Source organism: Strongylocentrotus purpuratus, unplaced genomic scaffold, assembly GCF_000002235.5.
Source record: "Strongylocentrotus purpuratus isolate Spur 01 unplaced genomic scaffold, Spur_5.0 spur5_scaffold_5, whole genome shotgun sequence".
Lineage (NCBI taxonomy): Eukaryota > Metazoa > Echinodermata > Echinoidea > Camarodonta > Strongylocentrotidae > Strongylocentrotus > Strongylocentrotus purpuratus.
Genome location: NW_022145611.1, coordinates 37243991 through 37258164, shown reverse-complemented (window position 1 = coordinate 37258164; position 14174 = coordinate 37243991). Strand labels below are relative to the sequence as shown.

The following is a 14174-nucleotide window of genomic DNA, read 5'->3' as shown; positions in this document are numbered from 1 at the left end:
ACACAGCAACATAATATCTATGCGTATCTTTCTTGCCCCCTCGACGTGGTGACTCCAATCAACATCCCCTATCTCTCTTACTCTCACCCTCTTTTCTCAGGCTCTGCCCCCCCGTTTCTCTCTCTCCTCTTTTTCATCCCCGTATCTTTGGTTACTTTTCTCTTTTTTTCTTCTCCTTTTCTCTTTTTCTTTCTTTTCTTTCTTTTCCTTTCTTTCCTCTCCTTCCTCTTTTTCTTTTTACTCTTTCATTCTTCTTTCCTCTGTTTTCCTTTTCTTTTATTTCCCTTTCCCTCTCATTTTCCCTCCCCCTTTTCTCATTTCCCCCGACAGCAGCGCAATTTTACCGACAATATCATGACACACTTAGCTACGCCCTGGTTGTTATCCCATTTCTCTTTAAAAGAAATGCAATCTCTTATCTCTTATCTCTTATCTCTTATGCTCTCGCTCCTCTCTTCTATCGTTGTTTACTTCTCTTTCCTTTTTCCCTTTCTCCTTTAACTCATAAAAATGCTCTTCTTTTTTTCCTCCTCTTTTTGTTGTTCTTCATGTGCTTTTTTGTGTGTGGGGGGGGGGGGGGGCTACACACCTGACAAGAGGGACCCCATATTGTGCACACCACAAAATTGTGTGCCGCCCCCCCCCCCGCCAACCCTTTCCCGGTAAAAAAAAAAAAAACTTCTTATAATATCACCCCCCCCTTTTTTTTTATCCCCTTCTCATTATTCTCCTCCCCCTTTTTTTTCTCTCCTCCGTCTTTCTTGTTTTTCCGCCTTTTCCCTCTCTCTCTCCCCTTTCTTCCTTTCCGCCCTGCTTTTTCTCTCCGGGCCCTCTTTTCTTCTTCTTTCTCTCTACCCTTTTCTTTCTTTTCCCCTCCTTTTTCTCCTTTTCTCTCTTTTTAGTTCCCCCTTCCCCTTTTTGGCTACGGGGGGGGGGGGGGGGGGGGACACGTGCCCCTTTGCCCCCTGAATCCGCCACTGCCAACGGTCACCGCTTAGACATTGTTTGCAATACAGAGGGGGCAAGTAGCTAGTGCAGTGGGGCTTTAAAGCTTATCTGCCATAGTTTACAGGAGGGATTATAGATCGCCCTGCAAGTACGTCACTGGACAGGTGGTTATCTCATCAACTCAGCTCTCAGTCAACATAAGAAAAAGAGGATCATGAGGGACCAATGGTCACCGATTAGGCATTGTTTGTTATATAGAGGGCGCAAGTAGCTACAAGTAGTGCAGTGGGCCTTTAAGGTTTTGCCATATTCCACTTGCATGAAATGTTCAACTGGAGATTATGGGTGAGATTTTATCCTGAAGAAAATAGTAACTCATGTTTAAGGCCAAGATCTGAAATGTGGGGGCACTTTTAACGATTTTTGCAGCACAAAATCATACCCATGTTTAGGGATTTTTTTTTCTTCATTTTTTATTTTTTTTATTTTTTTTTGGGGGGGGGGGGGTATACAGGTCCATTTTCATTGGTAAATTTATATCAACACGTTGAAAAATAGAAATTTACATTTCACATAGACAACTCAGTTATAAACATCACATTTATAGACAACTGGCAAGCTAACAAAAGCAGTGATGTTACTATATCAATTATCATATCTCTGACCAAACCATGACTTGACAGTCATGTATGTAGGCCTACCCCAATCGTCTTGCATTGCAACAATTCCATAGGGCTACTCTTTATTAATTAAAAAAGGGGATAAAATCTAATGTCAGACATAATCTTGTAAACTTGATCTTGTATAAATAGCCTACATGTTGCATAATAGCAATCCGTTATCTGGCCATCCTTCCTCTGCAACCACACAATGGTCCCGACAGAGCATCAAGGACAAAATACCGACCACAAGCACAGACGTTCGTAGACGTATAGACATGGTTTGAGTTCGATGAGACACCCCCATTTGATTGTCTTCTCCTTAGCAACGGGCATTGCTACACACGCTTTCGGATACGGTCGCAACGTGTGTACTTGTGTACTGTGTGTGTGTTATCGCGATGCGAACAATACAGGTGCATGCGGAACACCACCACCACGAAAATAGCAACGTAGGCCGCTCAATGCATCTGACCCCAACTTTAGGACCTCAGCAACATCACATCAATGATAAGGAATAACATGGATATACAAATATTTATTTCCCGATTTTATGCAACATAACTCTAGATTTACAGAAATGAGCGAGCAGCTGTTTGGACATAAAACCACTTAATTTTCGTGCAGTTTATTGTGGAATCAATTTCTCTTCCGGATATCGGTGTGACAACCCCTTTTCACGGCCAGGCGAGACGGCGGAAGCGACAGGTGTTGAATTTGGAGCATTTCACAGATTCTTACTGCAAGTAACATGAGACGAAATGCAGAATCATCAATAATCTTTATGCAGAGTGTGATGTTTTAACGATTTTGGTGCATGGTGGACACTTGTGATGAATGTAAGATCTAAGATTAAGAATTTGTTCGAAGTTTATTTGAGTAAACAACAAGTTCCTGAAAAATCTGGGACTTGTTCATTGCCATTGTGGTGATGTCTTGACTATTTGATTCTGCAAGTAAGAGTTGAAATTTCATGATCTACAACCGCTAACACTATAAAGCAATCTTTGAAACTTAATAATAAAGAAGAAGCAGAGAAGGACCCAGTGTCAACAATGCCAGTTGCACAAACCAGACTTGAAATCTTGCAAGTTCACAAGTTCTTGCAGTGTGTACGATCCAAGGACAAAGCACAGATTGAGAAACTGTGCTCAAATGGAGTCCCACATCTCGTCAACTACAGTGAACCAGAAGAAGGTGAAACAGGATTGCATTTGGCAGCAAGGGTCAATGATGAGGAGATGGTACGATTCCTTCTCGACTTGGGAGCCCATCCCAATGTCATTGATCTTAAAGGGAGAACAGCTGCGATGAGAGCTGCAGAGTTTGGCCATGTCCAGACTCTGGAAATTTTAGCCACAGCTGGCTCAGACATGAAGATAAAAGATACTGATGGCAAAGGTGAGGAAGATTTTATACTCAACCAGCAGACAAGATTCAAGCTGATGTTTTTTTCAGGTCTATATGAAAATATGAAGTAGACTAAAATGTTTTAAGAGGAACTGATAATTATGATTTCTGTATTCACAAAAGAATTACATACTTCATACTTGATACTTGGAGTACATTTGAAGTCATAATGAGCAATGCAATTTTTTTCTTTTTCTAGTTAGTCCCTAATTTGGTCAGTAAGTTAATAATATAAGTGATTCTTTAAACGTACGGATTATGATGAACATACAAATAAACCAAATTTATATTTATGGAGGTGTATTTTGAGAATTCATACTTTAAACTCTTGTTCTTTTCATTTTTCTTTATAGGTATTTTGTTCTTCTGTATTTTGCCAACCAGTCGTCATGCTCGCTGTACAGCCATTGTTATTGAGAATGGAGCAGAGTGTAACAACACATCTAATGATGGCATGCCTCTTCTGGTTGTAGCCTGTCTAGAAGCAAAAGAGAATGAAGATATCTGTAAGAAGCTTCTCGACCAAGGCGCTGATCCAAACAGCACACATCCAGTAAGTTTCCCAATCCCACAGGAGCTACTGTAGACAAGATTTCAGGATATAAGGGAAAAATTCAATGATGAACATTCCATGAAAAGGAATTGTATTTAAGCAAAGAAAATTTCAAGAGCAAAATCAGACATTAGGATACGCATTTAACTACAACTTGAATACTTTGAATGGCATACAAAGAGAGATAAGTATTTGATGTATGAAATAATATGTAGGCCTACTATGGAAACAAATGAAAGGTTTTAATTTTTCAAAATTGCTGAATTGTGTACATGTATCAATCCGTATATCTATTTGGTCCTAATTTATAATTTTGAGCATGGTAAAATCATAGGAAGCATACATGGAGATGTTAAATCCTTAAGCAATGCAAGAGATTTATTCAAGGTTCTTTGATACCTTTTTATTGGGCTTTATATAGCAATTGATACGACATACAACCATCACTAAAATTGCTTCTAGTTTGTTGTTACAGGGCAAGGTAAGATGTAATAGGGAAAACAATATTAAATCAATTTTGTGATTGTGCAACATGATTTTGAATACAATGCATCGTTTATTTATGTAGTCCACAGGAAGAACAGCGCTGAATGCTGCAGCTGGAAGCGGTAGCGTTGAAGTCGTCAAAGCCATTCTGTCTAAAGGGGGCAACGTGAACACACCCGATAAGAACATGCTGACGCCCACTCACAGAGCGTCCATGAGAGGGCACTTTGAGGTTCTTCAGATATTAGCTAGCTACGATGCTGACTTTGGATGTGTTGATGTCATTCTAAACACACCTGTGCACTATGCTGCAGAAGGGGGCCATGCCCTGTGTTGCAGATACCTTGCACAGAGAGGTAGGTTGAAGTAGGAATTCAGCTTTGGATGTCAGCACTTGGTCTTTGATTTTTTTTCTTTGTGTACCATTACTCTTTAAAGGAACTATTAAATATTCTCCAGATTGACTTTTAATTTTAGGGTTGTTTCATAGTTCGTATAAAAACTACTTCTGAATATATCTACATGTAAGTCAGATGAACAATTTAATGGAGTATAAACATTATATTAAATATCAAACTATCGCAGTATATCCATTTTGACAAATGTCAGCTGTAGATAAAGCCTTAGACTAGTACTAATCTACTTGTTTTTCTTTGTTTTCTTTTGTTTTCATTTAAATAGGTGCCAAAGCACACATGAAGAATGAAGATGGCCTTCTTCCCAAAGTGATTGCAAAGAACTTTGGATTTAAGGATGCACTGAAGGAATGCAAGAAGGCTGAGAAACTTGCCAAAAAGATTCAGACTGGTGGCAAACTGCCCACGGAGCCATGGGCTGTCAGGGTGTATGATTGGGCAAATGCCAGACAAGAAGAACTCTCCAAGAAGTTCATGGAGATGGACCCAGAGATGAATGAAGTTATCTCTAAGGACCAGTTCTATGATGTCCTCATATCGTTTGATGCACCCGTCAATGAAGAAGACTTTAAGAAACTATTCCAGCTTCATGACAAGATGAAGGAAAATGTTATCAATTACAGTGACTTTCTAGGAGCCAAGAAGTATGTACACAAAACTTATCTCATGTCAGCATATGCCAAGAAGGATAAGAAGAAGAAGGGCAAAAAGGGCAAGAAGAAGAAGGGTAAAACCAAAGTGCCAATGCCTATTTGTTTGGGACCAGAAGGTGATAGAACAGAAAGGGGTGGACCCCCACCTGTATTCATTGAGAGACATGTACCATTCACTGATACTGGTCGCTTTGATCGCAACAGACCCCCACTTCATCCCATCCAGGATGACTCAGCGTGGTATCTTAGTCATCCAGAAAAGACTTACATTAATGTTAATGATGCTGCAAAGATGGGAGACTTAGACTCATTACGACAGGCGTTCATTCATGGTAGGAGCGTGGATGTACGAGACAAATACTTCAAGACGGCCCTCATGATTGCGTGTGGTCAAGGGAACTTTGAGATTTCCAAGTTTTTAGTTGATAATGGGTAAGTGCTGCATTTGATTTGCAATTTAGATATTAATGGTATTTCAATTTTGCTCTTCATAATTCATGCTTTTGTAGAGGCATTTTCAAAATTTAGTTTACTTCAGATGAAAACAAGTTAAAATACTGATGAAAAGTAGAATTTGGTTGCTAAAGTATTATGAAGAAATAACAATAAAACTGAAATGTGAGGAATGATCAAAACATTGGAAAAAGAAAAGAGAATCCATCGGAAGTTAACAGATTAACAAGAGACGCTTCTACCAAGCAGTGTCCATATCCTAATATACGTTTTGCACCTGTGAAGGAATGAGTTTCATACAGGATAAAGAAAAAGAGAGAGAGAAATGATTGCTATCACTTCTTTAGAAAACATAGTTATTCCAAACATTGATGAAACCCAAATTGACAAGAGACCAATATCTTCTTCCCATTCAGAGTAAGTCTATATAATATTTACTCCTTGTTGTTTCAAACAGAGCCCAGGTAAACACTTGTGACAACTTCAAGTGGACTCCTCTTCACCATGCTTGTCTGTCTGGTCAGCTAGACATTGTCCAGCGGTTAGTGGAGGCTGGAGCAGACATGAACGCTCAGGCATTGAATGGAGGGACACCGCTCATGAGGGCTATACAGACAGGCTCACCAAACGTTGTACAATACCTCATCAACAGAGGCTGTAGTGTGCAACTTGAAAATAGAAAAGGTAAGATTTGATTGAAATTGTTTTTTTATTAAGGGGATATTTCAAATGTATAATTGGCATATATTGGGACTTATGTCGAAAGAGTGCAATTTTTTTTAAAGAAGTAATTTAAATCCATATGTCATTTCCCTAGTTATTTCAGAAAACTAGAAACCTATTCATCTATATGTTATTTATGAGCAGAAAACTTTTAAGACCCTTTATTAGCTTTTAATTTAAGAATATTTTAGGTTCCAATATCTTCTCCAATATATCTGCAATTTGAAATACCCTAAATACCGGTAATAAGCAACACAAGCAGTACTAAAGCATTAAGCACTGATTTCTTTGGACTTGTACTTCTAAAACGTTAATTAGAAGGTGTTTAATCCATGAACTGTAAGATACTGGTTTTAAACTCCAATCTTGATTCATATTATCTCTCTTTAGGTGATACAGCAATGGATGTAGCAAGGTGGTGGGCTGATCCAAGGGTTCTTCAAATCGTCTCTGACAAGTTTGAAACCATCCCAACTCCAAAGGAAGGCAAGAAGAAGGGCAAGAAGAGCGCTGGCAAGAAGAGCGATGGAGTCAAGAGGGCACAATCTGTACCCCCTATCCCTCAGGGTGGTCTCATATCACAACCATCAGGGGTGAGCAATGCATTCCTTTGAAATCTGACCTGTGTATACATACAGTGATTTCCATTTAAAAGTCTATTTCTAACTAGATGAAATGTTCTTTAGAAGTCTACCAGTCGATCTACTTTCAATTTTTATTATAAGCTTATTTAATCAATGGAGGTCAACACGTAAGCATAGTCATATCTACCTTGATTGAACATGAGCTCACACTTGTTTTTTGAAGACCACTTTCCCAAATAATGATGCAATTTAACATGGAAAATGCTTTTTTCTTTTAAAAATACAGAACTAGGGTTACAGTTAGGTTTGGAGTTAGAGTAAAGTTACAGTACGGTCCGGGATTGAGGCTAAGAATTCAGTTAGTGTAGGAGATAAACCCGAAAGCAGTTTTCTCAGGAGCACTGTGCCTCATAATTGGTTACCAATAATATTGAATTTAAAGGACATCAAATATGATTTCAACAAGTATACATTTTCTTATGTAGACTAACATTTTACTTTTTTCTGTCCTTTCTTTAGACCGACTCTCCAATCACAACACCACGCGAGCGTAAAGGCTCCGTACTAAGAGCAGCCTCGGCCATGGCCGGGGGTATAGAACACCAGGAGGATATCACTTATATACCCCTCAAAGCATGGAGTAATGTACCAAATACCATGGAGCTTATCATCAAGAAGGAACAGAGAAGACAGAGGTATGGAGATGGTATTGACTTCCCTGACTACAGACATCCGTTTAATGAAAACTTCATGAAGAAATCAGAAGAACTTGGTGGGGTGGACTCCGACGATGATTGAAATTTATTTTGATTAAGATCCAAAATGGAATGAAAGAATTGATTAAGTCCTATTCAAATGAATAAATTCCCAAATGGTTATGATTATGGTGGATTTGTTTGGAACGTCGGAAGCTTGTTTCATAGAATACAAGTATGTATACAAGAATGTAGTGGGCTATTCACAGTGCAGCACATGTGTTGGAAGTTTCGGTGGGAGAGTTGAGAGAATGCTCAGTGACGCTATAAAGATCAACATTTTGATCAAGAGTTGCCTGCGATATGAAGTCCATTTTTGAATGCTTCTGATCGATGGCAATAACTACCTGGTACTTGTATCTCAACGGTCACGCATAAATGTGTCAATGAGTAGTCACATGTCATACAGAAAACATTTGCTGTAGATTTCATCTGTATTTATTCATCTATAGTAAACATGGGAATTTAATCAGGTGGGCGTTATTGAATATTGCTGCATTTTTTCCTTGTTGGTATTTTAGTGGAGATTGCAGTAATGGTAATCAATTCCTCCATCATTGCATTCTAATGTTTCCTGACTTTGTACACAGATCTGATATATATTATGCAATGCACATTAATGCTATCAAATCATGTTTAATTTAATGATAAATTTGTTTTGTTCGATCCATACAGCTATAAAAACAAACAAAACAAACATCAGTCATGGTTATGTTATGCATCATAACTTTTAAATGAATGCCATAGCGAACAAGTTGAGATTATGCACATAATTTATTTTTTATGCAAACGATAAAGCACAAATATTTGATTGAGCAATCATTTTTTTATAAAATCATCATGGCTTTTTAAAGTGTATCATGTATAGGTCACTATTTCTGTACCCTTAAATTAATGCTTCTATTTTATAGTAATTATGAATTGTGCATTACTCCTACATGTAGTCCTATAGAATGAATTATGAATCAATAAATATCATCAAGTTGGTATTTTAGTGACAAAAATATATTTGAGGAGTGTCTTTGATATGAAGTTAACTTATGTACTGAAATAATCATGTAGATTTTCAATTACATGTACAACTGTACTACATTTTGATATCGGATATAAATTAGAATCGGATTTCATGAGAAAAGCTAGTTTATGTGAAGTTGTGAACTGCATTTTAGTTAATTAGACTATTGTTCGTGGTCAATTTTTAAATGTTTGTATATTAGATATGTCTATCGACATCAACAAGCATTATTACAGTCATTTTGCAAGTTGTATAATTTTATGCAAAAGTATGAAGAACAATACAGGTTAAGTTTTTTTTAGTTTTGAAACAATTTGGGAAATTTTTTGGAGAACAATGTTTTTATATTGATTTGGAACAAAAAGAACGAGTATGATCTGAAAGGTCAAAAGGTGTTAATATGTACTTCTTTTGATTTGTAGACTTTATTTGCTTCACATCATAAGTTTCTGTTAAAGTGCCTCTATTTTTGTGAATTTTGTGTGAGGTAGAGAAATATTTTAGTGCTCATTGTGTAATATCATAAAAGTGATTATCAATAAATATTTATGTACATGAATTAATCCATCTTGACTTATCTGTCATATCGTAAGTCCAGTTGCAGCTTGTAGGAGCCATAAATGTTGATTTCTAATACTAACTTGAAATTAATTGAAACTAATTGAAAAACAAAATAATATTGTGAATATCTTCTCTATCAAACCTGGTCATACAAGAAAGAGGTATGTTAATAGAATATATATATATAACAAATTCTTAACAAAAATAAATTACCTGTGGCAACTTAACTGTCACAAACTTCTGTCATAAGTTTACGGTGATGGCTATGTATAGGATCAGTCATGGATTTAAATATAAGTGCTGTAAAACCAGAAATTTTTGCAGATTGTGGAGGGCCACTTATTCGTGACAATCAAATTGAAAGGAAAATTATAAACTAAAACTTCAAACTTTTGCAAAAAGTGACAACATGCCAAGTTCGTGAAAGTTGCTGGTTTCAGAGTATTTCAACATCAATGTAAATGTGTACACACAAATCTATGACAAACACACGTTTTGAAATTGTCAAGCAAGATATTTATTATCTTTCATTGCAATAGCGATACAATTGAGCACACAAATTGAAAACAGAACAAAACAATTCAGAAGATGAAGATACAATCTACAGATACCGTGACAAAATAATACGCTGGCAAATCATAGAACTTTGCAAGTTTGTGCCATTATTGTCTGTGTGAAACACTGTCCTTCATAACAAATGATTTGGTCAAAGTTCTTAACAATAAAATAAATTTTGTCTAATATGTCTACTACACGTACAATCAATGGATTATTTTAAAGACTCAAATTTAAGTATAAATCAAGTAGCTTTAAAAAAAAAATAGTGTTCCTGATGCAAAAGACCAAATAAATAAATGAACACATTACATGCTCCAAAATTATGATTGTACTTCAAACATGCTTTTAGCATAAATGTAAATAGAATTTTGAATCCACTGTGATATGCAATGTATATAGACTGGTTTAAGTAATATCAATTTGGTTTTTTTTTTCTTCACAGAAACTAATGTGGTTACACATGAAACATGAAGCATGATGAACATAATGTGTCCTTTTTGTATCTTCATGTTGCAAATAATAATCAAAGTCTAACATTCAATAATGCAAATAGCTTCAACTATGTGTTTTCATCTACAACAAAGCTGCAAGGAATTACCAAACTCAAGGTGTGCTCAAAATAAATAGCAATACAAAAAAAAAATGCTACAATGAAACGTTAGTCTATAAGAATTCTATTTCAGATGAACAATATCATAGCATTACATGTATATCTATATACACATTAAGAAATAACACATAGTTAATCCCTTGATTTAGGTTTTAAAAGGCATTTTACAGATGTGATTGATTCCATTAGCAAATATTACCAGCATTATAAAAATAGCCTAATAATTCATATATGTGAAAAGTATTATTAACACTGTTTTTCCATCGGAAATGAGTTTGTCATTTATTTTTCATTACAAAAGATAATGAAAGGGTATGATAAATGTTATAGATTCCTGATGCTTGTGCTTAACATTGTCAAATGACACTGCATCTTAATCCCTTTCCTTCAAATTTATAATAACATCAAATTATCAGTCGGAAAATAGAAACTGAAATTAATTATAGTTCATTGATCTTTGTAATGACAGCTAAAATTCATTCAATAATCATCTCTTATGAAATATACCAAGTCTTGGAATATCTTTCCTGAACAATATAACTCATTACCTGGCAAGGTTGTAATTGTTAGCTTCAGCCTTTCAAATCTATATTTTAGTCTTATTTCTAGAGCATACCATAGCAAAATTTAATTTTACATTAAAAATTAAGCAAAAGATATCAGTATGTTTTTTTTAAACCTTAGAATTTGAATGATTGAATCAATCCTAACCCATAATCTATTGAATACACCTCTATGTTCAATTACATTATTTATGTCATTTCATACTGTTCAGAATAATTGGATGAAAATAATATGACATACACAATGTAAATCTACATTTTCATTATACATCAAGCTAGAACATCTACATATAAAGTCAATGACAAGGAAGAAGAAAGTTCTAGTAGCTTAAGTAATACTACATAGAATGAAGACTGCATTTGATACGCATGTTATTCACAACAACAAAACAGCTCTTTCACCATGATGTTACAAGCATGTTTTAAAAAGAGATGAGCATTTCAAATTACCTTACTAAGCCAGGGTATTCTGTTGAACCCTCAAAATATGTCTGCCTACAAACCTTCAACAGATTCAGCAAAAATATATACCGGTAGCTTGAATAAACATAGGGATAAAGAGATATACTGGATTTTGTTTGATAATATAAAGTCTTTACCAAAAGTAAGACTAATATATGACTATTATGTTAAAGTATCATGGCTACTTCATAGTTAGTCAATTCGAAGCTGGCATCATGAATATATTCATATCAGAATAGAATAATATTTGATAATTTTCAATTGTCACAATTACTTGTCGGATGTTTTCATAAAACCCTCATAGGAACATTACTTGATACTTCCAAAACAAGGTGAAAGTTAAGTAAGTTCACATACACGTGATATGGTCAATCTCACAATGTATTAACAGCCCCAGTAAGCCAAATACAACAATTGTATATATGTGTGCATTACAGCTTCATCTGAACTCTTAAAACATTAAACATCTTTAATCTATATTCAAGGAATACAGAACAAATTGGGAGTTCTTTTTCCAAAGCAATCTATGACATGTGGTAGACTATTTCTGTGACATCAAAATACAGTATACTGTACTACCAAACTAGCCTGAAAAATGACAACACTTTAAAGCTTCATATATCTTGTCCAATGTAAAGAATTGCATCCCTGGAACTAGAATAGTGTCTTTATAGGAACGTTATAGAAAGCTTTGGTCTTACCTTTGCTCAACTTCAGTTTTGTAAAAGAAGAAAATATTGTCTCACTTGGAAAGAGATGCAATTAAACGGTCATTTAACTTTAAAAATAAAGAAAAAGAATGAATAAAATTGGAGTGGATCTGAAGCTTTATCTTCTTAAGAGAAAACTTCCCATCTCACCACCAGTTTTTACTTTACACTATAAATACAATGGTCAAGAGAAACATAAATTTGTCTCAAACTCTTGAGCAATAATGAGTTTTTTTTCAAAGTCAACATCTTTCTGATAAAAATAGCTGCATGTAAGACCATACAATCCTTATTACATTTACATTACAGGCAAAGTGAGAATGCATGTATTTAAGTTCAGCTGCTAAAATATATGAAGTTAAATGCTTCTAAATCATACATGATCACTAGTTGGAATGATATGTATATAACAATGAGAACAAGAGGAGCATAAAATACCACTCAAGTGTAACAGAATTGTTCAGTGGTATTTCTAGTATGAGCTACAATTACAACTGTAATTCTGTGCAAAGGTTTGTCGAACAAAACAATCTTCACAAAAATTGACCGATCTTCTGATATCTCATTGAAGATACTAAACAAATTGTGCAAAAATGTTTGAATAGTGCATATAATCTATAAAAACACTGATTAAGAAATATATTTAGGGAAGTTGCCTTGAAATAAAATAGGTGATATGACACATTAATAGAATTCTCAATTATAATATTACACAAATACATATGGTACTTAATATGGGAACAAAATAAATGCAACCTGAATTTGTGGAGTATAAATAATTTAGCAATGTCACTTGAAGATATGTTTTGGCACGGAATCGATCAATTAATTCAAATAATGTTTAACTCTAAAGTCTTTCCTCATCAAATGTTTCATATGGTCCTTCATGTTGAAACTCAGTGTGTGTCAAAAATATTTAACGTTTACAAAAATTCAAAGGATGGCCAACGAACATGATCTGTTCAGAAAAAAAATATGACAACAGGTATTAAGCTTACTATATAATTGGTGTGTCTGTATTACACTCCCAACTCAGGAGCTACAAATAATATTATCATCATCATCATTATTATTATTATTATTACTATTATTTCAAATCTTGAAAGCTGGCAGGGGGGGGGGGGGGCTGACTGCCAAACCTCTGCTCATTTGATTCAGGAAGTGCCAACCATAATACCTGGCTATAATATAGACTTATGTCACATTAAATTGCAGGAGCTTCAGGACTCTATTAATGAAATTCTTGTGTGGTTGGCAAAGTAGACACGTGTCTAGAGCTGAAGGCAATGTACGTAAGAAAGTGTATTGGACAAAAGTCAGATAAGGGAATTCTTGATAACTTTTGAGTCAATAACTAGGGCAAACTAGGCTACTCAAATCCTAAATGTAGATAGATGTCATACAAGATTATATTTTTCAAATGTGACAAAATAAGCCATATGATACTATTATTCCTCAGCTCATATTGCTAACAATCTTTAAGCTGTGTAATGTGTGCGAATGCAAAAACAGTTTGAACACCAATCTACAAATATTCACTTTAAATATTTGCATTTGAATAAATCAATAAATTGTTGAAATGGTGACGGTTAGATAACCCTTAGACGATAAACTTGTTTTCCTTCTTAAGTGTCATACCCACTGAACAGAAAGAACTATGAATGCTTGAAGATCTGTGCTAATAATAAGCAGGGGCTCTGGATACCCCTCCCCCTTTCCCTACGACTGAAATAGCCCTTATAGCTCTCCAAGAAGCAGCTTTTCTTCTTCATTACCTAATTTATTCTTCTTTAGATCAATGTCATCTGTTGAAAATAAAAAGCCCCAAGAAAGGGAAAAACTGAATGGTGTGACGAATACATTCATATGTCTGTTCATTCAAAATAATAGTAATAAAATAACAATTAGAGGATGATTTACATAATCATAAATACATTCATAAGAATCACAGTACTGAAGAAAATACTGTAAATGTTACATTGTAATATATATCATCTTAACTAAATTGAACTTGATGTGAAATATTATGTCAAATATATGGAGTTGTTTGGATAA

The 14174-nt window shown here is 35.0% G+C and overlaps 1 protein-coding gene across 1 annotated transcript; it reads left to right on the top strand.

Annotated features, from left to right (window-relative positions):
• Positions 1-1971: 1971 nt before the first annotated feature.
• On the top strand, positions 1972-9218 carry LOC578993 (ankyrin repeat and EF-hand domain-containing protein 1). The gene is made up of 7 exons (XM_779129.5): positions 1972-3008; positions 3371-3570; positions 4139-4412; positions 4738-5557; positions 6036-6262; positions 6692-6894; positions 7405-9218. The coding sequence occupies exons 1-7, from the start codon at positions 2663-2665 to the stop codon at positions 7681-7683; spliced, it is 2349 nt and encodes a 782-aa protein (XP_784222.2). The 5' UTR covers positions 1972-2662; the 3' UTR covers positions 7684-9218.
• The last annotated feature ends 4956 nt before the right edge of the window (positions 9219-14174 follow it).